The sequence below is a fragment of the Strix uralensis genome, chromosome 18 (assembly GCF_047716275.1).
Source record: "Strix uralensis isolate ZFMK-TIS-50842 chromosome 18, bStrUra1, whole genome shotgun sequence".
NCBI classification, from domain to species: Eukaryota; Metazoa; Chordata; class Aves; order Strigiformes; family Strigidae; genus Strix; species Strix uralensis.
In genome coordinates this window covers 2,509,873-2,535,527 of record NC_133989.1, presented here as the reverse complement: position 1 = coordinate 2,535,527, position 25,655 = coordinate 2,509,873, and the positions used below count along the sequence as shown (strand labels likewise).

At 50.8% G+C, this 25,655-nt stretch overlaps 2 protein-coding genes across 10 annotated transcripts in view; both read right to left on the bottom strand.

Annotated features, from left to right (window-relative positions):
• Window positions 1–1,965: 1,965 nt before the first annotated feature.
• Window positions 1,966–10,053, bottom strand: LOC141951580 (tyrosine-protein kinase Srms-like). The gene is made up of 8 exons (XM_074888032.1): window positions 9,035–10,053; window positions 6,909–7,030; window positions 5,772–5,938; window positions 4,755–4,893; window positions 4,109–4,267; window positions 2,964–3,145; window positions 2,633–2,789; window positions 1,966–2,264 (listed from the first exon to the last, which is right to left on the bottom strand). Exons 1-8 carry the CDS (start codon window positions 9,388–9,390, stop codon window positions 2,071–2,073), a joined length of 1,476 nt encoding a protein of 491 aa, XP_074744133.1. The 5' UTR covers window positions 9,391–10,053; the 3' UTR covers window positions 1,966–2,070.
• A 1,458-nt stretch (window positions 10,054–11,511) lies between these two features.
• The window catches only part of LOC141951842 (peroxidasin homolog), a 49,439-nt gene continuing 35,295 nt past the window's right edge, over window positions 11,512–25,655 (bottom strand). For 5 of the 9 annotated variants that reach the window (XM_074888572.1, XM_074888576.1, XM_074888575.1 and 2 more), the window contains 10 exons: window positions 24,609–24,721; window positions 23,191–23,347; window positions 21,632–21,740; window positions 20,696–20,853; window positions 17,733–19,236; window positions 17,146–17,280; window positions 16,328–16,536; window positions 15,256–15,370; window positions 14,799–14,892; window positions 11,512–14,451 (listed from right to left, as the gene is read on the bottom strand). In XM_074888572.1, coding sequence (XP_074744673.1) covers window positions 14,356–14,451; window positions 14,799–14,892; window positions 15,256–15,370; window positions 16,328–16,536; window positions 17,146–17,280; window positions 17,733–19,236; window positions 20,696–20,853; window positions 21,632–21,740; window positions 23,191–23,347; window positions 24,609–24,721 — 2,690 coding nt within the window. In that variant the 3' untranslated portion in view covers window positions 11,512–14,355. Of the gene's footprint in view, window positions 14,452–14,798; window positions 15,023–15,253; window positions 15,371–16,327; window positions 16,537–17,145; window positions 17,281–17,732; window positions 19,237–20,695; window positions 20,854–21,631; window positions 21,741–23,190; window positions 23,348–24,608; window positions 24,722–25,655 lie in introns of those variants that run through there. The other 4 variants (XR_012631460.1, XM_074888571.1, XM_074888578.1 and 1 more) reach the window with 4 other exon arrangements.

Below are 25,655 nucleotides of genomic sequence, written 5' to 3'. Positions count from 1 at the left end.
TGAGATCCTGGGAGAAAATGAGAAAATCTGGGCTCCCCCCTCCAACTCTGCCTACTTTTAGAAAGCAATGACTCAAAGAAATGCCAGACCCCAGCAGACCATGCTGGAGGGCAACCCCGAGCAGCGGATGGACTTTTAATGCAGCTGTGGAGGAGGAAGGAAGAGCTGCTGTGGGCAACGCCATGTCCCCAAATGTCCCCCCCCACTCCACACCACCCATCGTGGCATTGCTACAGCAGACTGAGCTGCTCTGGGGCCACGGGTCTGATGGGGCTGGTGCAGGCAGGAGGGCTGCCGGCAGCCCTGCCAGCTTCTCGAGGGACCCTGACCATGCCCATCTGCTCCCCGCCAGCCCCATCACCCCCACGCACAGCCTTCTCCTCCTGCTTAATTTTGAGCTCCATCTGGTGGCAGCCAGACCTGCAAATTTAATATCTTTATTGCTGCTACAGCCCTGCCCTGCTTTGCACCAGGCGTGGCCTTGCCCTTTCTTGGTGTGCAATAAACCCATCACCTGCCAGACACGCTTCGGGCTTTAGTTTGTGGTAGGAGGGGACCTGGGCTCTGCACATGTGTTCTCTCAGCTGGGGTGTTTGATCAGCCAGCGAAATGCTTTTACAAGATGAGGGGTTTCCTCTTGCAACCGTGTCCCAACCTGTTGCTTTTTCCAGCTCTGAACACTCTCGCCCGGAGCTCCCAGGGCACGGCCGCAGCTCCCCAGTGCTCAGCGGCCGCCTCGCCCTTGGTCGGGCTTCAGCAGAAGCACGGCCGGATCAGAATTTATCACACCCCAAACCACAGTCCCACCTCCCCTTTCCAGGCCCCTCGTGCTCAATGAACACCCAGACTCGTTTCTGCTCTTTTGCACAGCGCAGATGCTGCTCAGGCGTGCAGAGTATCGCAGAAACTTTATTAATTTTATATATTCCAGCTCTGCTGTTGTTTTAGTGGTACAGTTCACCCCCTCTCCTGCAAATGGGCAAAATGGGTTTGTCAGGAGGAAATCTAAACCCAGGCAGCCCCGGCTGTGCCCGGCTGCCTTTCACCCACAGCACATCCTGCTCCCTGCCACCAGTGCACCGAGTGTGTCAGTGCTCAAGCAGCCCGGCCTCCGTGTGTGCACAGGCAGGGCGGGCAAAAGGTACTTGGCTGGAGCAAATACTCCCCCCGGGGGGACACAAGAGGCTCAAGGACCTCCTGTAATGCTGTACCCCGGGATGGGCGAGGAGCTGGGGGTGGTGGGAGCATCCCTGGGCTTTGCACGGTGGGTGGGATGAAGAGCAAAACAGGGCGAACAGTGTTTTACCGAGTGCTGCCTGCACCCGGGCTAAGCAGATGTTAATTATTTGAACCCAGACATGCTTTTTTTTTTTTTTTTTTTTAAAATGGTGAGCGAGCAAGACAAGGAGCCAGAACGGAGCAGCCCAGGCAGGAGCTGCTTGGGCAGGTTCCTCGGGGCAAGCTGGGCTTCTGTCTGGGAAAGGGGAGGCAGAGGCACATGGTTTAATGCAAACCTGGATGAAGAGACCAAAGAGTCACGAAGATGGTTGTATCTCTGGCTGCAAGAGCAGGACTGGTTGCAAACTGCTGCCTGGGCAGGGAGGGGAACAGCGTGGAGAGGGCTGAGCATCCAGCAATGTCCTGCAGGGACTCACGTGGGGGTGGATGCACACACGTTTATTGATAAATACACCGGACACACAGTACGAGAAAAATCAAGCGGAGCCACAACTGAACACAAACTACAAACCTCCACGTTGGTGTGGGGAGCGGCAGGGACCTCCCACCCCACTGGCTGAATGAAGATGTAAACTCTGGGTGATGCCTTCACTACCATGGGGCTTTTCCAGACTGCAACACAGCCAAGCGCTGGCAACGAGTACTCCACAACTTGTTGCCTTTTCCCTTGGCCACCTTCCTGCATCCCGACTGAGAGGGACCACGGGCTTTTTTTTGGGGGGGATGTGCTCTCCTTGGAGCCCTGTCAGAGGGCAAACCAGAAGAAAGGAGCTTCTTGGCAAGAGCTGGCCTGGAGGGGGTTGTGCAGGAAGGCTGGTGGGAAGGGGTCCCTCAGGAGAGGGAGCTGAGCAGCCGTCTGTAGATGAAGCCCAGCTTCTCCCGCAGGGCCAGGAAGGTAGGACGCTCCTCCGTGTTGCCGCTCCAGCACTCCAGCATGATGCTGTAGATCTCGGGAGGGCAGGAGCTGGGCCGGGGAAGGCGGTAGCCCCTGGTAATTTGCCGTACGGTTTCTTGGTTTGTCATTCCTGCAAGGAAGGAGACACCCCTGAATGTAACGTCCCCAAAGGATGCCCTGAAGGTACACACCTGCAGTGGGCCAAGATGTCAACTGGCACTGCTGCGAAATGGTGTCTCTCTGCCACGAGGCTGGTAAAAGACAGGCAGTGGGAGATCATCCAGCCCATACCACCTCCCTGCCCCTAGCTCCTGCACCCACTCTGCAAGCACTGAAAATTCCTCTAAGCGATCCCCAAAATGGATAATAAGTTGCTCATGCTCTAGGAGCTGCTTCCACACCCCTTGTGGAAGGGACAATATAACAATTTATGACATGTTGGCTTTTGGGGACCATGGGCAAGCTGCCCAGCACATGGATGGAGGCTGGCAGCCCTACCTTCATAGGGGATCTGTCCATATGTGAAGACTTCATAGAGCAGAATCCCGTAGGACCAGACATCAGACTTGAGGGAGTAGGTGCGGTAGTTGGCTGCCTCTGGGGCTGTCCACTTCACCGGGATTTTAGTGCTGCTGCTGGTGGAATAAATGTCATCCTGAAAAACAATGGGAGATGGGGCATGAGGGATGATACGATGAACGCAGCCGCTGCTTTTGGGGCTTTGATGGGGCTGCAGGCTGGGAGAGGGGACGGCGAGGGAACGGCTGCAGCATGGGGCAGTTTGGTGGCCTGGGGTGATGGGAGGGACCACAGAATCCTGTTGACCAACCTTGAGGAGTCGGGCAAGTCCAAAATCAGCAATTTTGCAGGTGAGTTCCTCTCCCACCAAGATGTTTCTGGCCGCCAGATCCCGGTGGACAATGTGCTTCTCCTCCAGGTACCTCATCCCATCCGCCACTTGGCAGGCGATGTTGAGCAGGTGGGAGGTGCCCAGAGACTTCCCTTCAGGACCTGTTAACCCAGACGATACAAGTGTTGGGGGCAATCTAGAAACATCTTTTTTGGGTGTTCTGGTTTGGAAGGAAACCCTGTGCCAGCAACATGGGACTAGGGGAACATGTAAAACCTTGAATTGGAGGTCCTGCCTAACCATCCTGGTTGTACTGCGTGGGAAGTTCAGCACAGCCATGTGCTCCTCAGGACTGGGACTGGGGTGAGCTCTGAAGAGTGCCCTGTGCTGCAACGAGGACGCAGATGGATGTGTTCAGAGCTAAAGGTGACCTTCTGCCATGCAAATCTCCAGCCGGGCCTTTCAACCTGTCCTACCTGCAAGCTCCAGCTCCTCCAGCACCAAATGCTTCTGGAGCCCCAAACGAGGTCGGTGTGGGGGAGGAGGGGGGGTGTACCCAGAAGAAAAACAGGTCTTGGTGGGAGTGGTTTGTCTTGTTTCCCTTCAAGACTGATTACTGGATCAGGAAAAGAAAAGCAAAGAAAAATAAACTGACAGCCAGGTGATGAGTGGACCATGGCCTAGCGCTGCACATGAACAAAACCATGCTGCTGGCCCAGGGGGAGGTTGGGCCATTTCACTCCTAACAGAGTTGTCCAAACATGGCAGTGGAGTTTCTGTGCACTGGTGGGAGCTGGTGGACCATGGGCGGGTAAAGAAGGAGGGATGAAGGTCCCTACCAACATTCTTGAGCTCCCAGGGACTGATGTGGACCCAGCCCACAAGGACACCAAAAGGATCATGCCAGACTGTGTCTTTGGGTCTTGGGGTCACCCAAGATTGTCTCCACCAAGCACCCATGGATTTCTCTGCATTACCACTGATCTAAACAGGACCAAAACCAAGCTTGCACTCTCTTAGGGTCCCCACTTGGGTTTGTATAGCCATTGTGGGGCACAGGAAGCAACCACAGAGCAGCACTGCCCCAGGAGCCCGCTCCCCGTGGTGCTGGCATGGGTACTCACTGTTGAGGTAGCTGTGGAGGTTGCCTTTCCGCATGAGCTCAGTGATGATGTACACGGGCTCATCCAGCGAGCAGACGGCGTGCAGCTGGATCAGCTTCTCATGCCTCAGGCGCTTCAGGTTCTGAATCTCTTTGGTGAAGTCTTCTGCCTTCATGTCGGCTGAGGAAGAAAGCCAACATGACCATACTTGCTCATGTGGACGTTGGGAGCTCAGCACCTCCAACTGGGATGAGGACCTTTTTCCTCCTCACAGCCCACCCCTGCTCTCAAAGTTCATGTCTGCACACCGTGTCTCAGATCCAACACCCAAGGGGTGTCTTCCCCAAGGCTTTGGATCCCTCTTTCAGGATCATAGCCCCATCAGGACTTGATTTATCACAAGTCCATTGGATTTGACTTGCCTTGCTTTATCACAAACCCATTTGACTTAACATGACTTATCACAAACCCACTGGACAAAGCCATTTTATAAAGTTGCAGCCCAAGCTTAAATGGGTCCATGGTGGCTACTTGCCAGGTCCTACCACAGTTCGCTTGATAAGACAGACACAGTGACCAAAAGGACTAGGAACCAAAAGGGGGTGAATGATGCGGCAGTGAACGAGAGACCCAGCTGGCCACTGTTAACATCTGCTCCTCCACCTACCTTTTATGATCTTGATGGCCACTGGCACCGTGTTCCTCCACAGTCCTTCCCACACCTCTCCGAAGTAGCCCTCGCCCAGCTTCCTTCGCAGGGTGAACTCCCAGCGTGGGCGCTCCCAGCTGTCCCTCTCGGGGGGGGTCTGTAAAATGGACACGGCAGCTTGGATCAGGACCTGCTGGTGAGGCCTGCACCAGCTCTTGGTGCCCACCAAGGGCTGGTGACTGCAGAGGAGTGAGCAGGACATGGTGCTCCACCACCTGCATTTTCCCTCTGCTAAATGTTCACTGGGGGCACAAAGCATTACCTCTGCTGGGAGCCAGCCTGTGCAAGGGGGGAGATTTTTGGAGACTACCTGAAATATCAGGAATTCAAGTCATAATTCACTTCTCATCAGACCTCAGAGGTGGCTTTTCTCCATTTCCACCAATAAATAAAAATGAGTAAATGAATATTATTGCATATTATGTCTGATTTAGGCTACAGCTCATTAAGCATTTGTTTTATCTTACACCTTTCAATTTCACTCTCAGATTATTCACGTTTAATTGCTATTTCTAAGTCATAATTGGTGGATGGCATGCTAATCAGGAAACGAGTCGGCAATTTAGGATTAATACTCTAATTGGATTTATGAATGCCACACTAATTGTTATGAAAACTATATAAAAGCAATGCAGTCTTATTATATGCTAGGAAAAATTGGAAGTGCAGGTATTTCCAGAGTCAGTATCGAAGGGATTTGTAACAACACGGTTTCTAGTCTTCAACACAGAGAAGATTTTTCAGAAAAGCCTGTGCATTCTGGCCGGTCAAAAATACATGTGTCATGCCCCAGGCTTAACATGGCTGATAAAAGGTGATGCTGGCAGCTATATTAATGGGGTATTTTAAATTTCGTTTAATAAATCTCAAAACCCAAATGGATAGACTAATTATTTCTATTTTTCTCTAATGTCTCTTTCATTTTTTCCATCCTGGCCATCTTTGGGACCTCGGCCACGTCGTTGGCGTACGCACCGTGGGGCTGCAGGGCTGCAGCAAGGGGCTCTGGATGACCTTCCAGTGCTCGGTGTAGAAGGCGAGGAGCTCCTCCATGTCGGGGAAGGGATGGCCCTTCTGTATGTAGAGGCTGCCCCCGGGGCTCTTGCAGATTCGGAAGTGGCTGACCTTTGCGTGGTTGCGCACTGCAGGGAAGCCCAGGTGGGGGAAAACTCAGCTCGTGCAGTAGCCAGCTCCTCCCCACCTCCCTGCTTTCCCTCTCTCCTCTCCAGGCCCCTGGTCTATTAATTCACCCTAAAGCACCCCAAACTCGCCCCTGGGGTGTTACATCCTGCTCCCCATCACCCGCTTTGCTCCCATGTCCTGGCTCAGACGACTCCCCGCCATGGGCGAGCGGGGCTCATTTGGGCCGGAGCTTATTAGCAGAGATCGAGGCCGCCCCTCGATGAGTGGGTTCAGTTTTGGGCCCCTCACTCCAAAAAGGCCCTTGAATGACTCGAGCGTGTCCAGAGAAGGGCAACGGAGCTGGTGCAGGGTCTGGAGCACAGGTCTGATGGGGAGCAGCTGAGGGAACTGGGGGGGTTTAGTCTGGAGAAGAGGAGGCTGAGGGGAGACCTCCTGGCCCTCTCCAACTCCCTGAAAGGAGGGTGCAGAGAGGGGGGATGAGTCTCTGGGGATGCGGCGTTCACCGTGAATTTCTCGGGGTTGTTTTTACGTGGATCGGAGCAGATCGTAACAGCGCTGCCCAGTCTGAAACCCCCTGAATTTAGATTTCTGTATGTGGGAGCAGCCCCAGCCCTGGTAGTCTGGAGCGGCAGCATATTTTTAGACAACCCTCAGATGACAAAAGCTGCTGGAATGAAATCCTGGGAGTTAGTGCCACGAAACCATCATTAAGCTGCTGTGAATTGTTTATGGCTTTCATACCCTGGATGGGAGCAACTTACTTTCCTTTGGCACAGTAACTCAGCAATCCATACCTGCATCTATTAGCTTTTAGAAAGCAGTCAATTCACTTTAACAAGATGCTGTAAAGCACTTTAAACATATTTCTGTGTTTTCACCCCGTGCTGACCAAGCCAGGAGCTGCCCCTAAGGAACAGGCTGGTTCCTTTCCCTGTGCTAATTTCCTCTGGATGATTGCCACAAAATTACCTGAGAGAGAGTATTCGCCCTTGCTGCTCTCGCTGTCCCGGACAAGGAAGGAGCCGTGCTGGTTGGGAGGCGAGAGGAGGAGCTGCTCAGCTTCATTTCGGCTGATCTTGCTGAAGTACCAGCTGCGGGGGCAGAGCAGAGGGGTTGGTGTGGCGCAAGGAGATGGTGCATGGACGGACGGGGCCACATCCACCCCAGGGGCTCCGGGACCTTCTGACCCGGGGAGGGGGAGCAGCTCCCTCCCACCATTTGCTCATCGGCGGCTCAGAGCCTGTAAACGCGGCTGCCACACGCACCACGGCCAGCCTGTGTTGGGGCTGCTTCGTTGGGGGGTTGCTTTTGCAGGCACTTGTTGCATTTTATTGCAACCGGCAAACCGTTTCCTCCAGCAGTGTCTGATCACTGCTGTATCAAGCTGGCCAGGTCTCAGCTCCATCCCAAACTCAGGAGGTTTACACCCATGGCTCAGTGCAGCACCTGGGCTGACAGCCTGCGGTCAATAAAGCACCAACCACCCAGTGCTGCGTGGAAGATGCTCTGGGGGGATTGAACCCATGTGTCCTGCCATGAGAGCAACAGCCACATGCACAGAATCACTTTGCACTTCTTGACCTGCAGCTCATGGACACAACCAGCTCTCAGAGCCCATGGGCAGATCGCATCAATAAAAATATCTCTGGGAATTGCCCGTCGCTGCTCCAGACATGGCAGCGCTCGTTGGGGACCTCAGCAGGAGGGGGGGACCCAGCCAAACCCCTCTTCTGTGCCCAATAGCGCTGAGATTCATCACCAAATCTCCAGCAAGAAAAGGCAGGTTGGCTGCCTGGGTCCCGGCTCAGCAGGGTGCATGGGAGCGGGGGGAAGAGGCTGCTTCATGCCACCTAAGACAGCCCGGACATGAGAAGCCGGAGGTTTCATCATTAGTTGGGATCGCCAGCCTCTGAGAAGCCGTGCAGGAAATTATATGTGATGGGGTTACAGCAGCTGAACAAATTACCACCCAGCTCTGGCTCCACAGAGTCTGCGTGCTGGCAGCTCGCTCCGGCTCCAAAGCCGTGCGCGTTTGCTGCCAACCGCCCTCCCACACCGCGGCATCCCCCTCGCCTCCGTCCTCGGGATGGGGCTGGGCACAAGCAGTGGGAATAAAGCAACGAGGGGACCTCGCGGTCCTTGCCGGTGTGGTCCCAGCACGGTCCAAACCAGACTGGATTTGCCTTTCTCCATAGCGCACGTGGGGAGGGGAGCGAGGGAGGGTCTCTCCCATCCCGCCAGCTGCAATCACTGTCCTTGCACATCAGGGCCCCTTCCCAGGCTCCCCCCCGCTCCTTTCCCAGGGTGATGACACCCGCCCCGTCCGTGCGTGCCCCGTCACTCGGTGTGACTCAGGGCCTGGTACAAAGGGAGCAGCCATGTCTCGGGGCGCTTTGCCTGGCGTGTTGGGACCAGGCTGCCTTATGCAACGATGAGCCTGGGCTTTCCCCAGCTGAGAGAGGGCTGAGACATCAATCCGAGCTCTGTGTCAGGTGGGAGAGGCACCGAGAGAAAAGGAGCCCCCGGCCCTGGATGAGCAGGAGCTGGACGGCAGCAGCACGACCACAGAGCTCCGGGCTTCCTGGCAGGTCCCAACCCAAACTGCTTCTCCCCACGCTCCCAGGCCCTTTGGAGCTGGCAGGGCTCAGGTATGAGCTTCCCCAGCTCCCTCCCTCCCTGCTGCCTCCCCTTTAATGTGGGGTAAGAGGGTGAGGAGCCTGTTTATTCAGCACTGTAGCTGCACCCGTGCACACCATCACCCCACATCCCAGGCCAGAGCCACCCCATCCCGTGCGAGGGCGACATGCCCGGGCAGGGGGACCAGCATCTCTGCCCCTCGGCGCATCCCCCAACCCTTCCTTGCTGTGCTGAATTCCTCCACCCCACTGCTGTGACCTGCAGGAGCTTCACGGCAGGGATGCCCAGGGGAGGGCAGATCCCCCCTCAGTCCTAAAACCACCGGTGGCAAAAGCAGGGGACGAGGAGCTCGTGCTCCCCACCATCGCGGGGGGCGAGCGCTGCCTTTCCCTGGGCAGGGACATGCTGCCCTGGTCCAACCTCCATCCCACCGCAGGTCCAGGGCCCAGGATACTTACGGCCGGTGAGCGGAGGTGCCCTGGCTGAGGTTGGCCACGTACGCAGCTGGAACATAGCCCATGGCCGGCTCCCCCAGCAGCCGCCGGGCTAAGACATAGTCTCCTTCTTCTCTGAGGACACGCAGTTTGTCCCCTGCACTTACGCTCAGTTCCTCCGCGCTCCGGGCTGTGAAAGCGTATAAAGCGATAAAGAGAGAGGACTTGGGGATGAAGGAAATGGAGTTCGGCTCCGAGTGCAGCGAAACGGAATCAGAACCAAGATACCCCAGCGAGCAGCTCTCCGGCACAGAGCGGGGACGGAGTTTGTTCCAGAAGGAGGTCAGGAAGGTCAAACGCTTCCGGACAAACTGCTCCATCCCTGGCGGATGCGGTGGGTGCGGTGGTCTATGCCACTGCGCTTCTCGAGGGCAGAAGAAGGGGCAATGCCGGGCTCATGCCGCCGGCTGGGCGGCTCATGCTGCCATCCCGCGTCCCTCGTACGCGTCTGGGCGCTCGCCGGCCCTTCCCGGCGAACTTCCTATTTCTGAAAGTGAAACTGGTTCATCTGGTGGGACGAGTCTGCAGGTGGGATGAGTCTGCAGGCGGGAGTCCCACGCTCAGACCCACGGGCACATCTGGGAGACAGGCACAGCTGGAGCTGGGCTCACCACTCTCGAAGAAGGAGAAGGGCTTTTTTTTTTTTTTTTTTTTTAATTATTATTTTAAAGCGTGCTCTCCTGCTTGTTACCAGAGCACCGGTAAACACAGCGCGCTCTTCTTCAAGCAGCTCTTGTGACAAGTGGCTGACTCCAGTTAATAGCCTTGATCTCACCTGTGTGGGAGGTTTTTTTTTTTTTCCGTAGGAAAATAATTGCGTTCACAAATGTGCAAGAGTTAAAACGGAATTAAAAAAATAACCTTTGAAGAGATCTGAAGTGGTCTGGATATTTCCTGGGTGGATATGGTGGGGTTTATAACACAAGATCCTTTTTCCTTTTGGTGTGCAATGACCTCCCAGGGTTACCCCCCTAAAGCATTTGCTTCCTCCCACTAATCCCTCATGGCAGAGGATCTTTAGGGAATCCACTTCCCAGATCCACCAGGATCTGGTGCTTGCTCAGCCTCCAGCAGAGATGGGTCCCCCTCAGCAGCAGCAGGTCCTTGTCTGATGGAGGGTCTGGCTCAGCCCCAGGCACCAAGTCCTGGCACACAACCCCCAGCTCCACGCTACAACCCCCCTGCCAAACCCCAGCAACTGGCCAAAGGACAGAGATTTCCACCTCGCACCTTGCAAATGCACTTTAAGCCACCTGAAGATCGCTGCCCTGCTGAGAAACCCCAGCTCCAGCCCCCCCCCGGCCCCTGCCCAGGTCTTGTCATTTAACTGTTCCATCTAATTAGTGGGAGTTTTGTGCCTGGCAACTCCGCTCCTTGCCCTGAGCCCATTATTTCAATCCTCTGTAATTGCTCTGGGTAGCTCGTTTTGGGTGTGCAGTTGGGTTTTGAAAGAGGCTGCTTAAAAGAAAAAAAAAAAAAAGGAAAATTAATTGTAGGGGTCTAGGCTGCAGACTGCAACCTTATGGTGTATGAAGAACAAACTGGACCCATCCCTGTGTCGACAGCACTTGGTCTGCTGTGTCCTGGGTGTCTCCTGCTGCCCAACCAACCTGCAAAAGATGGATTTCAGTATCTGGGCTTGAGGGTCAGCTCTTTCCTCACCCTCTGCTAGGCAGCCAAGCCCAGGGCAGAGGGAAGGAGGACACAGCGCTCCGTGAGCATGCCCTGCGCATGTTGCTGCACGGATGGGAACTAGGAAAAAAGGGATCTTTAATAAAATATTCTGCTCCCTCCTTACCAAAGTAGCACCTGAATACATGGGTAATTCCCCCCAAATCTTCCCCCACCTGCCCCACACACAGCCTCTCCCTCGGTGCCATGCAGCGATGTGTAATTTCTCTGTGTTTTTCCCACTTCAGCATGGGGAGGGGGATGGAGAAGGGTTTGCAACACCTGGGGAAGGGCCATCCCCTCTGCTGCCCTGCTGCAGCGCTCCTGACACGTCTGCTCCTCACGTCAAGCTCCATCAGGAGGAAAATGGGCTGCTTGGTTATGCCTTTAGAGATTATCTGATGAGATCAAGCACCGAACGTTTATGCCGTACTGTTTTGAATGCGGGCTTGGTAAACTTGTGGTTTCCAGAAGGAGACTGGAGACTGATTTACCTTTAGTGACCTCTGCCAGATTAGATCCTCTAGTGGTACAAGCGATAGACAAGTGCAGCTGATTTATAACACGCAAGGCTTTGGATCTTGATTTGCATCTAAATGAAAGGGTACTTCAAAATGACAAACATCCCTGAGGACTAAATACTGCCTCTGAGCTGAACTTACCAGACAAGCATAACACACACTCATCCCTGCAAACCCGTGTCTGCGCAGGACACACGCACAGCTCAGAGTCCCACACCAGGAAACAGCTGATAAATCACAACCTTTTTCTAGTATCTTTTTTTATTTTCCTATTAAAGTTCCAGGAGCATCCTTGCTGCTTTGAATCCCTTTGGTACTATAAACCACCTAAAAATAAAAAAGAAGAAAAGAAAAAGCATGTTCATAAACGTTTCTGGTCCTTGCACTGTGGGAAGGAAGGTGGGAGGATGCAGGAAAAGTGAAAAAGATAAGGAAGGCACAGATATCTGATGGATCAAGTATTTTTTCTTTAGTCCCTGTGACCAGCTTACAAGGATGTATTAAAAACTAATCTGTCCACAGATCTGGGGCTATAGTGGCTACACAGGGACTTTAGTTCTAGCACCACTAAAAAGCACCTCCAAAGAGCAACAAAACCAGACGAGCTGTTCAGCAGAGCTGGTTACATAGTCCTGGTTTAGTTGCAGAGCACCTGGGAGCAATAAACACAAACAGCACTTTGTATTCATCCGTGTGTCAAATACTGCACATCGTGTTCTCCTGTACTAATTGACAGAAACCAGCAGCTCCCCTCCACTAACGAGGGTGCCCATTGCAGCTGATTATCTGCGGTTCTGTTCCAGGTCCTGTTGTGTTTACACTCAGAACACATCTTCCAGCAAAGAGCCTTTTGGGGGGGAAAAAAAAAAAAGAAAGGAAGAGAAACATAAATCCAATTAAACCCCCAAAGGGCAGACAGTTGGAGAATGCAGGTCATGTCGAGGAGAATGTTTTTGAGCCCTCTCAGGGTCATGTAACCGAGGGTGAGCCCCTCGTGACCCATCGACTGGCGACACCCAGCAGCAGACGGTGGCACCGTGGGTGGCCACTGTCTCCTGTGTCTGGCACCCGGTCCTGAAGCACCCAAACAGCCGGGAGACTTCCCCGGGTTCCCCTCCTCGCTGCTGGCAGGGACTGCGTGCCCAGCCCGAACGGTGCTTGCCAGGGCCCTGAGGTTCCTCTTTGCGCCTTCTGTTGGCACGAGGAGATGGCTGGGGGTTTGTTTTGGGTTTCATGTTTATTTAATGTAATTTTGTCTTTTCAATTTCTCCGGATGCTTCCTGGCACCACAGCGCATTTGAGAAAAGTTTTGCCTCTTAATGAATTGTTTTGGTTGGGTGCCCATGGGACTTTTCAGGCAAGGGGTGGTGGATGACGACAGCATTGCGTGGGAAGAGCAGTAGAGCAGAACAGCGGCACTAAAGCAGCTTCAGTTATTCTCCATTTCCTGGGGACGGTGGATGAAAGTGGCATCTCAGCAAACTGCTGGTCTGTCACCATCAAAGAAGGCAGAGCCCATCCCCAGGAGGCTGACAAAGGCAGGAACAGTCCAGGGGCCGAGGGGCTCGTAGACAGTCAGTGCAGAGGGTTCAATACAGGCAGAAGTACAGTCGTCCTGGGACAGGGAGCGGTACAGGAGGCGTGAGAGGAGGCAGAGCATTGTGGGGGCTCGTGGCTGCTGTTTCTCAGCCCTGTAGGAGGGGGTTGGACCGGCTGGTGGAGAGCAGGAGTGCAGGTCACAGGGCACCTGAAATGGCACAAGAAAGCAAAAAAAACTCCATGGGAGGCAGCTGGAGGCTGTTCGTGCAGTGCCTGGCAGGTCTGGGACTGCAGCATGAAAACAGCAACAGCCCTTTAAACCCACAGAAACACTTTTCAGGGACCCTGTAAATCCCAGAGTGCTCTTCAAGGATCTGAAATGATGGCAAGGAAAAGACAACTCATGTCATGCTGCAATTTACGTCAAATTTCTAAAGGGGAATTGCTGTTCGACTGGAAAATCTGTAAGGACCAACACACCAAATCAGACTGGAAAAGAGGGTGGCCAGCCTACAGCCTTCCCCTTCTGCTTTCTGCTGAGATTATCAGCACAGACCAGACTTTGCTTGCCCTGTCCTGTAATCTAACTTCCAGAAGATGCTCCTTCTAGTACAGACTGCCTGGCAAAACAACACTTCTGCATAATTCCTCTGCTCCTGTCCCTGGAGTAATCATTTGTAACACATAAAAACCATTAAACACCTCCAGACTGGCAGGTGCCAGCGAGTTGTTCATCCTCTCTTTCAAGGCTGCGTGGATCTCCGTGGAAAGCGGTCTAAGGGAGCTCAGTCTGGGCTCGCCGTGCCCCTGAACACCAGGGACCAGAGGTCTGGCAGCTTTCTGCCAGCCCCCTGCCACAGTTGAGCAGCAGCAGGAGTCCCCAAGCTGGCAGGTGTGACAGTGACTCTAAACATGCACTTCACAGCCTCGAGCTGAGCAGAGGACTGGTGCCTTCAGACGAGAGGTGCACAATGACTCAGACATTGAGGGGGAAATCTCTGCCAATATGTAAGCAAATGATGGATTGCTCCATCTGCCCTGATGGCCTTGTTACCCCGAGGAGGAACCAGTCCATCTACACCATCGCTGAGCTTTGTGATATCTCTCCCCACAAAGGTCCTTTGGAGGCTGTTGGGTTTGGGGTTGTGATATTAAGTGTTGTTAGAAGAAACCTACCCATAGTCCCAGGAGAATAGGCCTGAGAGACCTCACCCAGTCCACCTAGTCCATCCTATACTTATGTCTTTCCCCATCTTTGCCAAACCAGTTCTTAAAAGACCTCCAGGAACGGATACGCCACATGTCCCCAGACAACCCATTCCTGTGAGTCACTAATCATTGCTGGTTAAAATGAGTGTCTAACCTGCTGCATTTAAGCCTATTACCTCTTGGCCTATTCATCAGTGGATTGCTCCATTCCTTTCTGCAACAGTCGCTTCAGCATGTGAAGATGACCGAGGTGTCCCACCGCACGCTCAGCAGCACCACATTGATCCACGTCTTGGACCCCAGCCCAGAACAAACACACTGACCTTATACGAACAGGCAACACGGTCATCTTTTTCTCCATTTGTCTCCAGCCTTCTTCCCCTGCCCATACATGCTGGTGTTCCTGTGGCGCCATCTCAGCTGCCTCTCTAGTGCGTTCACCTGGTGGGGATAAGAAAGCAGCAGCTCTAAGAGGAGTCTACACCATTGCACTGATAATCTTAAACCTGTCCCAAATACAAGAAGAAAGTGCTGGCTCAAGTTGCCTTCACTGAGGCTCAAACTTGCGTTTTACCCTACAGTTGTACAGGTCTGAGCTCACAGAGCTCAGCTTCAGCTCTTCTCTCCCTACTCTACCTCTTCTGTACCTGCCACTCATTCCCTCTAATCGGATGGTTGCTCTTGGCTCTGGAGGACACAGAATTCACAGAAGCCACCCGTAGTAAATAGCTAAATCCTGCTCCTGGGGTGACTCCACGGAAGACAAACATTGGGGCACAAAGTTTTACCTGTTTCTGTAGGGAAGCAACTGTCTTCTCCAGTTCAGCCACAAGGGACTCAAGGTTCTCTCTGGAGGAAGGGCTTGGAGAAGGCGCCTCATTTCTGGGGTCAGGGATAAAAAGTGAAATGGATTATGCAAACGTCAGCTTCCTGGATGAGAGAATCATTCTGCCTTCTCCAACATCAGCCTCCAAGTAAGCATCAAACAGAAGGGCCCCACTGCCAGATTCACCTGCCAAGAGATGTCAACCAAACAGCCACTCAGCCCAAATATTTAAATGTCGGAGTCGGGCTCTGCACTAAAGTGTTGGAGGACTCTGACTGAGATCAGCATCTGTCTACTGAAACACCCCTGATCTCCAGACCTGTGCAGAATGCCAATTTCAAAGGTCTGGATGGACAGAGTTATTAAAACCTTTTCTTACGCTTCATAAAATGGAGGTAAAAGAAGTGGTGATACTACACCTGGGGAAGGCAGGCTTATGCTTGGCAGGGTTTTCCTCTGGGTAGCTGAAGCCAGGAGACCTCTTGCTTCGAAACCGCTGAGAAAGAGCCCTGAATTGCCCACGTGTCTGGCAGTCTTGGGAAGGAAGAGAAAGTCTGCAGTGAGCACTCGTGTTTAAAGCAGAACCCCATGGACTGCAGGCAGCACAGGGCAGTGCTGCCCTCCTTCACCATCCACCCTTGACACATCTCTTGGAGGGGAGGAGGCAGCAAAGGTGTGTCACATCATGCATGGATTCCCATGTCTCAGTTGGCCATCTGTACCCAGAATACAGCACAAAGGGACCATGGCAGGATCTGTGGTGTAATGGCACTTTACAGACTCCCAAATGGATCTGTAAAGCAATACATGGTGGGGATCACCATGCCCATGTCCTGTTTCAGTCTCTCCCCCAGGCATCAGCTACTGGCTGCCAGCTACAGAAGCCCTCAGCTAGGTGGACCTTTGGCCAGATTCAACGAAGCTAACAGGCTTCCCAGAGAGGGGGTCGATGCCCCGAGCCTGCCAGTGTTTAAGAGACATTTGAACAATGCTCTCAATATTTGCTTTTACTTTTGGTCAGCCTTGAAGTGGTCAGGCAGTTGGACTAGATGATCACTGTAGGTCCCTTCCAACTGAAATATTCTATTCTTATTCTATTCTTGTTCTATTCTATTCTAGTTCTGTTCTATTCTAGTTCTGTTCTATTCTAGTTCTGTTCTATTCTAGTTCTGTTCTATTCTAGTTCTGTTCTAGTTCTATTCTATTCTATTCTTATTCTATTCTATTCTATTCTATTCTATTCTATTCTATTCTATTCTATTCTTATTCTATTCTATTCTATTCTTATTCTATTCTATTCTTATTCTATTCTATTCTTATTCTATTCTATTCTTATTCTATTCTCCTCTTTGCATCCATTTGCTAACACAAGGTTCTCATAGTGTAGCCTGAAACCAGGTCCTGGCATTTCACATAAGCCGATGGCATGTGACAAATGCCACCCAGAGCCATCTCCACGTCAGCCGGTGCTAGAACAGCCTCCTCCCTTACCCTCACAGCAGTCCTGCCACAGGCGGAGGTCCACCGCGGGAATCTCTTCGCAGCCGACCATGCCCTGCGGGTACGATGCCACCCGGAAGACATCTCTCTGGAGCTGCTGGATGTGGTCACTGTTGTCACAGATGACACGAGCAAGGGACGTCTGTCTGATCTGAGTCAGCTGCGCCAGTGTGAAGACTCCAGGATTCTCATACCAAAATCTGCAGTGGGTTGTAATCACAGCATGACTCAGGAGTAGAAGAATAGGATGGGGAGTGAATCTGGGAGAGGGAGAAGAGTGTGTGCAGCACCCACACCCCTCAAAAGAAGCTTTTATTCTGGTGGCTATGAACACAGACTGCCCTCTTCCGAACCCACAAACCCCTGTGAGCTGCTGGCCGGAGCTGCAGGGTGCCACCACCTGCAGGTACATGCTCTTGCAGGGGTATCCCAAGGCTCAGACAGCTCTGCTGCAGCAGGTTGGGACACAAGTGAACAATGCTCCTGCCCTAAGTGCATCACCAGGCAAAGACATGTCTCATCCACACAAACAGCAAATAGGAATTAGAAGAAAGCTCCTGCGGACATTTTCTAGCATTTTCAGGAGACATTGGGCACATCCTTAATGGTGCCCAGTGTCCTGCAGTGAAATAAGAATCATTAAATCAGGAAAGGACACATTGACAGTAACTGTGGCAAGTCCTTTTGCAAATACACTGGAAGGAGGAGACTCCTCCTTCTATTGTAAGACAAGAAATAATAAAAAATTACAGGTTCTGTTCCTCCCTGTAGGGAGCAAATCCCCACAAACAGAATACCTATGATAATACCTATCTCCATCCCTCAGCCTTCTGAACTGCGTCGTTAACAGGCACATCAGTGTTGGTCCAACTCTGGTACCAGGGACAAGATCTTCCACCATCAGTGCTGGAAACAGGTCAATATTTTTGGTAGTTCCATATAAACTGCAGGATAACAGATAGTAAAAAAAAAGTTAAAAGACTATCAAAGAGTGGAGATAATATAAATCTGATCCCATCACAGGAATTTGTATGCAAGGATCTCATCTGGACAAAATTTATAATGGTCTTATCTAAAAGATAATGGGATAAAGGCCTGCCCTGGGAAGAGGCAGCCAGTGTAGATAGGATGCAGTTTTCTCTCACTGGAAAATAGCTCCAAGGCTCGATCTGCTCCCAAACTACGCCACAGCAGTGCCTGATGACATTCCACTCAGAACCAGACTGATCACCTCACTTGTCTTACCCCGTTCTTAAACCACAGCTACTACCCTATCTTCACATCTGTGGGTAGCAATATCTGGGAAGGTTATTTGGTGGGTGTCCTGGGAGGAGCAGAAACTTTTCACTGACTGATCTCCAGGGATTTTGACCTTTCTGAGTCCAGGCTACAGTACCTCCTGAGCTTTTCCCTGATCTCCAAGTTCTTTATCTCATTTCTGAGGTCCTCAAACTCCTGTGCAGATGAGAGGTTGCAGAAGACCCTGAAGTCGTTGTAAGGGGGGATGCCATGGTCTCGCCCTCTCTGGATGTTGATAGCAGCCAAGTCCAGTGAGACAGAGTGTGCCATGGAGAAGAGTTTCTCTGTCAGCTCCATGTTGAGGAGTTCGGAGGGGACCCGCATTTTTCCAGGAACCCCAAACAGCCCGCGGAGGAGGGGATCGATCCCACCCTCCTGTGTGATCCTGAAAGGGGAGAAGAAGGCCTTGTGCAGGGGAATGTGGCCTTGGCGGATGGGCTGGAAGGTTTCATTCAGCCGGTACAGGATGGGGTTGATCAAGGTGTGCCCAAAGCGGAAGGCAGCAGTGGCAAAGGCGTTGAGAATCCCCGCGTTGACGTTGGGGTTGTAGCCTTTGTACTCACCCAGCATCTTCATCCCAGCTTCCCCAAGGACCTTGGGGAGCCACTGGGCATAAGTGATATGCTGCATCTGGGCACCCACAATCTTCCGGGCCTCGTGATACAGGAGGTCTCCATCCCAGTGGGGATTGAGGGCCGCCAGCGCCGTGGCAACACGGTTGTGCTCCCTGAACCAGAGCGTGTGCATGGCCGTGAGACCCAGCTGCTCATTGGCACGGTGGTCTCCGGCCAGGAAGCACGGCACAGGGCTCTCATTCTCATCTCTCATGCACTCAGTGGGTGGCCCCACAGCAAAGGGAAGGAGATGCTTCCCCGAGCTGGGCACAACTTGCCCTTGCTTCAGCAGCCCGTTTTGGCTGCTCAGCTCCCGCAGCTCCCGTGATTCCTGCTCTGTGCTGCCGTAAACATTGGAGGCATCGATGTAAGATGTCAAGTGGTTGATCTGCTCCCTGGCGTAGACGGAGTTCATCAGCAGGGAGGTCATCCCGCTGCCACACACGGGGCTCGAGCGGACAAAGAACATGCAGCGCCCATTCCGCACGCGGGGGTCGTTGGCAGGGACCATGACAGAGAAGCAAGGTGGGTCGTTGCTGCACACCTCACTGCAGGGTGCTCCGTCTGAGAAGCGGGACATGCTAATGGCTGCCACCGTCTGGTCCATGTCATGGTCCAGAAACTGGCCCCACTGCATGAGCATGTGCGTGAACTGGTCATCGGGGGTGATGGTCTCAGTCCCAACCATGGTGGTGGAGACAAGGCGAGGTAGAGGAAGGGGCAGGTCCCTGGCATCTTCTGCCAAGGAAAACCCCCGGGGAAGGTTAAATCCGTTCTGGTAGGCGGGTTTGAGGAGCCTCTGGAAGGCTGTGAGAGACGCACCCCACATTGGGTGCTGGAGGTTGTTGCAAGAGCCGTCATGGGTCCTGTACTTCTTGTGGAAGCAGATATCCGAGCAGTTCGGCGTGCGGCGGTGGGCAGAGCAGCCCGACAGGTTGGCAATCATGGTCAGGTAGTGAGGGGACACCAAGTCATTGTACCGATAGCCTGCAAAGGTAAAGGCAAAGCAGCAGGTCAGACCACAGCCGCTGTAGCCATTCCTACCATCCCCTGTAAGGGCTCCGTGTGAACCCTGCTGCTGGGCTTGTCAGGGTGGGCATGGGAAGGCCAGGTCTCGGATCATGGTGTTGCTATGGAATTTATGGAAGGCAAATGAGGCACAGGATCATATCACAGAATCACAGAATCATTCAGGTTAGAAAAGACCCTTGGGATCACCGAGTCCAACCACCAGCCCTACTCTACAAAGTTCTCCCCTACACCATATCCCCCAACATCTCATCTAAACGACCCTTAAACACATCCAGGGATGTTGACTCCACCACCTCCCTGGGTGGGAGCTGCCCACAAAGAGGCAAAGAAGGGGAAGAGAGTTTTGCATAAACTGCACAGAGGTGGAAACCAGAAATGTTGTGACTAGTAGACCAAATGGCGGGGGTGGTCTTGGTCTCCACTCTAGGTTTATTTCACATCTCTCTGCGTTATTACTGCAACCTCGAGCACCATCAACCATCCAAACCCTACGTGACGAGCAGCAGGGAAGCTGTGGGCGACTGCCAGGGCGCTACGCCATGCAAAAGCGCTGAATAATGCTGCGCTGTGCGGATGCTGACGGGGCAGCGAGGAGGAGAGGCTGGCAGGCCAACCAGCCCAGACGAGACCTGCAGCCTGGAGAGAGACTCCTCGCAGCCTGGAATACATCCAGGCAGGAAAAAATATTTACGGGCCCCAAACATACATGCCTGCTACATGATGACTCACACATATAGGTGGAAACATGCAGTGTACGGGAACGTCTGTTGTATACAAGGGAAGTTCCAGTTAGCAAGTTTTGGAGTCCAGCTGCTGGATGCTTGGACCTCACCAGGTATTTTTGGTGTTGCATTGTTTTGTTGCTTGCTACTCTGCCTTGATAAAAGAAAGCTGAGTGGCTGGAACCCATCTGAGTTTGTAGCTACGAGGTCAAAGTAGTAAGAGGAGAAATTCAGGAGTGATATCCCCCCTACTCTGTTACAGCACCCACGTACTCCAGTTTTCAGTATTGTTCTCATTGCCACTCGGAGGGCAGGGGACACCTCTGACCACGCTGCTGAGGGACTGAACCTCAGATCCACAAAGGTACTCCTTTGTGAGTTAGATGGCAATATTTTTAAAGATTAGGGCTTTCATAGCCAGTCAAGAAATCTTTAGCAAAACAGGGAACTGAACCACTTTCCTGAGTACCAGGTTCACATGGTAAACGTGAGATCAACCCTCCGTCTGCTATGAAAACCATGAGATTGTAGGAGGGAATTGCAACTCAGACAACACATGTCTTGATATATCCAAAACTGATCTGGACTTTTGGTACACCATTGCACTTTTTAAACTTTCTGGATGTCTACACATCATTGTTTTAATTTAATCCTATGCACAAAGTTAAGAAGGGAAATCAAATCTCTCCTACCTGTGACATTCATATCCACGATTAGACCTTGTTGCACGTGTTCCTGAATCAGCTGCAAGGTCCTTTCAAAGATCTCACCTGCCCTGGCTGTTTCAATGGTGTAGGGGTCCCGGGGGTAACGGAAGAGAGCCAGCAAGTCATTGGGCGTCTTGGGGCGTCTGTTTCAAGGAATTAGAAGTGATACAGGAAAATTAAAATAAAAAGACTCTGTCCAGAGCAATGAGACTCTGCAGGCAGCAGGAGTCAGGCTCTAAGCCTGGTCTGGTGCTTGACCCCCCAAAACTAGTGCATCAGAATGATGTGGCTTGCCTGCATATTGCAGATGATTAAAGAAAGGATATTTTTCCCCAGGAAAATAGACATATTTAATTTCCTCAGCATCTCTGTTTTTTTCTGCTATAGTAATTTATTTTTCACTTTTCAACAGCTGAAACCCAGAGGTTTTAGGCTTAATAAAAACTATCTATCTTTTCACTAAAAACATACATTGGGGTGGAAGAGGAGGGAATTACCATTCTCTCGAGAAGTCATTTTTCATTGAGGAAATGGCTAGAATGATTATATTATTATTTCCGTTCACCCTACACAGTCAGCTGCATTTATAAAACGACTGTGCTGATTATTTTCTTTTCTGTGCACCGTCTCTGGAGCCAACTCCAGCTGACAAAATGTACATTGCAAATAGAAGTGACATAAGAGGTGATATTCGTGTATCAGAATTTTCCAGAATCCCAACTGCCTGCTGTGAAGGTCTATCACATCCTCACATCTCCATGGTGCAGCTTCAACCTCTAATACTCGAAGCAATCCTGTAGTTTTCATTTGCAGATTGTCAACAATAAAATGAGATTTGAGAAAGCTTCACTCATTGTCTTTTTTTGTCATCCCTTGTCTCTTCTGCTTCAAGTCTCAGATCCTGGCGCTTCACACACTTACTTGCTAAAGAGCTCAGTGCGTGTTGAATTGATGGCGTGGTCCACGCTGCTGATGGCTTCCCGTATCGATGTGGCTACAAACGTGTCACCGCTCCGACCGACATCCGTGGCTTTGCAAAGCAGAAAGAAAGAACAAAATATCCTAAATTTACTCTGATATTGCCTTCCAAGCTCAAAAAAATCTGTGTATCAGCACAAGCCCTGTAGTAACTCCACTGCAGGTCGACCTGCATTTCCATTTGCAACATAAACACTGTGAATTTATTTTTTAAAACAGATATTCTGAAGAAGAAATTAACTGCCTGAAAAAGGTGACTTTCTCAGGAGGTGGCTGTGAAACACACATTTAGACTTTGCTCCTGTACAGCTTTGCAAATAAATGCCTGCTTTGGATGGTGGTTAAACTGGAAAAATAAAATGTAAAAATCACAGTGGGTTAACCCAAAATAATGTATTTACTTATCACAAAGGAAACTTCTAAAACTGATGAAATTCATTTCAATGTATTGCTCATATATTCATTTTCCATTTGTGGAACACTTCTAATTCAGTTCAAATTTAGTGTTAACACATCAAATACATAACTTTAAATCAAAAAAGAAAGCTGTTGTTTGAACACCCTCAGAATTAAACACATGAATTCTTAAAAATTACTACAGAATGCATTTTTAAAGCCAGGGCCTTTGTCACAGCTGAACAAACCAGTTCCCATTCATCTACTGGCATATGCAATAGCCAGCTGGAAAATGAGGTACCAATTAAGAATAAATCACAGAAACTACTTTAGGAATAATTTCAAACAACAAAGAAATTTCAGATTATTCTCAGCTCCTTGCATACAATCGCTGTACAGATACTAAATTCATCTAATAAGCTACTCGTTATCCATGCTGGTTATTCCTGTGTGCTTAAGGAATAGCCCTTTACTTCTGTTTTTAACTTTATTGCTTGCCTTTGATTTTTTTTTTTTTTTTCCTTGTCAGTTCTTCCCTAACCTCCAAGAAGTACAATTTCCACTCTTGACCTCTGGTTTGACTACCAGAGGAGTGCTACTTCTCTTTATTCATTACAGCTTCCCTAATGCACGGAACAGAAGCTTGAAAATGAGCGACTTATTTCCCATCCCCAAGGGACTGAGGGAACATTTAAACCCCTGTATTTGCAGCGACAATGTTGTTCTCTTTCTCCCTCCCCTGGCATGCGAGGTTACGGTCAGACAACGACTTGTCGTGTTGGCACATTTTAATAAGTTTCTCCCTCCCAGCAGAGGCAGTAACTACACGCACGCTGACAGCTCGGCTCGCAGGAGGTGGTTTAAGACACCTTTGGCTTTGCAGGGAGCAATTGCAGCTCAGCTGAGAAAACAGCGAGGAGCAGCTGGGAGGTGCGTGGGCTTACACAACCAAGCGACTCCCATCACGCCCGCGAGGGAACCTGCCTGCAGAGAAGCTAAAGAAATAACAGCATTATCTGTTCAAAGTGTAGATGTTGACACAGCGTAGCCCCTCCTTACTCGAGAGCAAGAGGAGACTCACGAGGACCCCGCAGGAGATACCCTACCCGTGATGGTGAGCTGCATGGCGCTGGAGGTGAAGCCAAAGGGGTTCCTTGCTATGCACTCGTATCTGCCCTGGTCAGCCACGCCGAGGTCTTGAATGGAAAGGGTCCCCTCTTGGGTTATGTGGAACTTGCCGCTCTCTGTGATCTGGATTCCCTCCTGTTGCACCATCAAAAGACAGAAGACGTGTCAGAGTATGGAAAGCTCCCCATCATCCCAGCCTTCAGCTTATTCAGCAGAGGGATGCGATGAACTAATGTGGCCACCAGATGTTAGCATTGCTCTTCCAGAGAAACCAGAAAGCCATCCAAGGACATCTGCTCCTGCTTTGGACCCCCTGCAAGGAGGTCCTTGCTCAGCCCCTTCACCCTGGTCCACCTCCAGGCACTGGCTGCAGGGCACAGACACCCCACGTGTTTCTTGGCACTTCTTACAGGGCTGGCTGGGGCAAGTGCTCTGCCCTGATGCTGTCACGGAAGTTTCACAGCACATAAATGAGTCTAAATGTCTTCAGTTTGGGGACAACCTGAAACTGATGGATTTTTGCTGGCCTTGAGCTGCAGATACCAGCTTTTGCTGGTTCTGGACAACATCGCTGATCAAGGATCAAACCTACCTCTCAACCTGGCTGGTGGCAGAAGTGGCTTCAAGATTTTACTTTTTTATTCTCCTGTTTCTTAACATCTTTCTGCTGCTCTGCCCCAATCTAATGCTCACTCTGCTGCCCTCCCAGGCTCTTTCCTTCTGCTCCCACTGTTGGCTGGAGCCCAAGGCAAGCTGCAAGGTCACCTCCCACGAGATCTCTGCAGGGTAACTGAGGCTCAAGCATTTTCCCTTCTGATTTGTTCTGTGCCTGACTGTGCTCAAAGGCAGGGCACGTCCCAGTGAAGGTCACAGGTGTGGTACTACGGCACAGCAGGAAAAAGTCTGAAGAGGTTCATCTAATGAATTATTGAGAAAAGCAGCCAGGCTGCAGTGTGACTCTGAGGGATCATGGCTTTGCCCCATCAAAGCTGGAGCCAACTAGCATCACCCAGTTCCACCAGTGGAAATCCTGGAAATAAGGACAAACTACTTAGGAAAAAATCCATTTTCATTTTTTTCCAGGAATAGTCAAGAAGCATTTCTAACATCCCGGAAGGTCTCTGGCTTCAAGTTACTCATTTGGAAAGAAGAGCAAGAAAAAACAGGAACGTGTGTTGCAAGGCTTCAAGCCTGAGAAACAGCAACATTCTTTTAGACCATTAAAAACCCCAAATCAGTGTAAATGCTGCTCCTTAAGTTTTCATCACGCATATTGCACAAACTGATTTAACTAGTTGAGCTGGGAGAGGTGTTTAACGAGAAAGTTGTTGAGTGTCCCCACGGAGGAGCCACCCTGCTTCCCAGTGACCGTCCAGTACACGCTATCAGCTCTTACTTTGACCCAGGTTATGGTGGGCCGTGGGTCCCCTTGGGCAGTGCAGGTAATGGCAACGTCCTGGCCTGTCTCCGCCACCACATCTTGGGGGGGATGGAGGAACACGGGTATCACTGTGCAACACGGGGAAAAAAGTCACAAGTGCAAGAAACGCATCAAGGAAAACAGAGAAATCTGTGTGCAAAACATCTCAGTGTGGGCAAACCAGAGCTGCTGGGCTCTTCTGCTGTTGCAAGGGCTCTTCAAGGGGTGTCAGTTTACTCAGGCTCTGTGTCTCTCTCCCAAATCCTCAGTAATTTATGTTCATTATTTTCTGCTCCTGTGTGTCTCTACTTGGGGCAATTACATAGGAGTGTGCTGGATTCTCTGTCATTTAAGATCATTAATTCAAAGGCTTTCTAGAAAAGATGGTCTAGTTGAAACAAGAATTGTGAATTGATTCAGGAATTATTGGATGAGGCTCTCTGACAAGTGTTAGGTCACATTAAATAATTATATTGATCTTGCTGATCTTAAAATATCCTGTGAATTCTGTGCTTGAAGCATCACTAATTTCATGTTTCCAGATACTTCCCTTCCCTCCAGTCTACCATTAGCAAAATTCTGCTGTGTTTGTGAACAAGCAAGGATGCTTGCTTATTTAGAACCATCATTTATATGGGAACAAAAAAGAAAATTAAAATATGAAAGCATTCCTGACTTGTATTTTACAGAGGCGTGATTTTAGAATACCTAAATTTAGGTTGAACCTATGACCTGGAAGTTAATGTTTAAGACAAATGTATCTGGAACCAGAGTTAAATCTTTCTGAGAAGGAATCATTTTGTTTTGCAGAATATTTCATTTTAAAAAGAACCATACAATTAATACTGTAGGAAAGCCAAAATTTAAAAACAGCAAAAAAAACATTACTAAGAATTTAATTAATTTTTTTTTGGTAAATTATCCAACAAAAATCTTTTGTTTCTTTTCCTTTCCCAAAATAATTTTCTTAATGACAACTCCCAGACATATTAAAGGGCCCCATTTTCCACTCAAGCTGGTCAG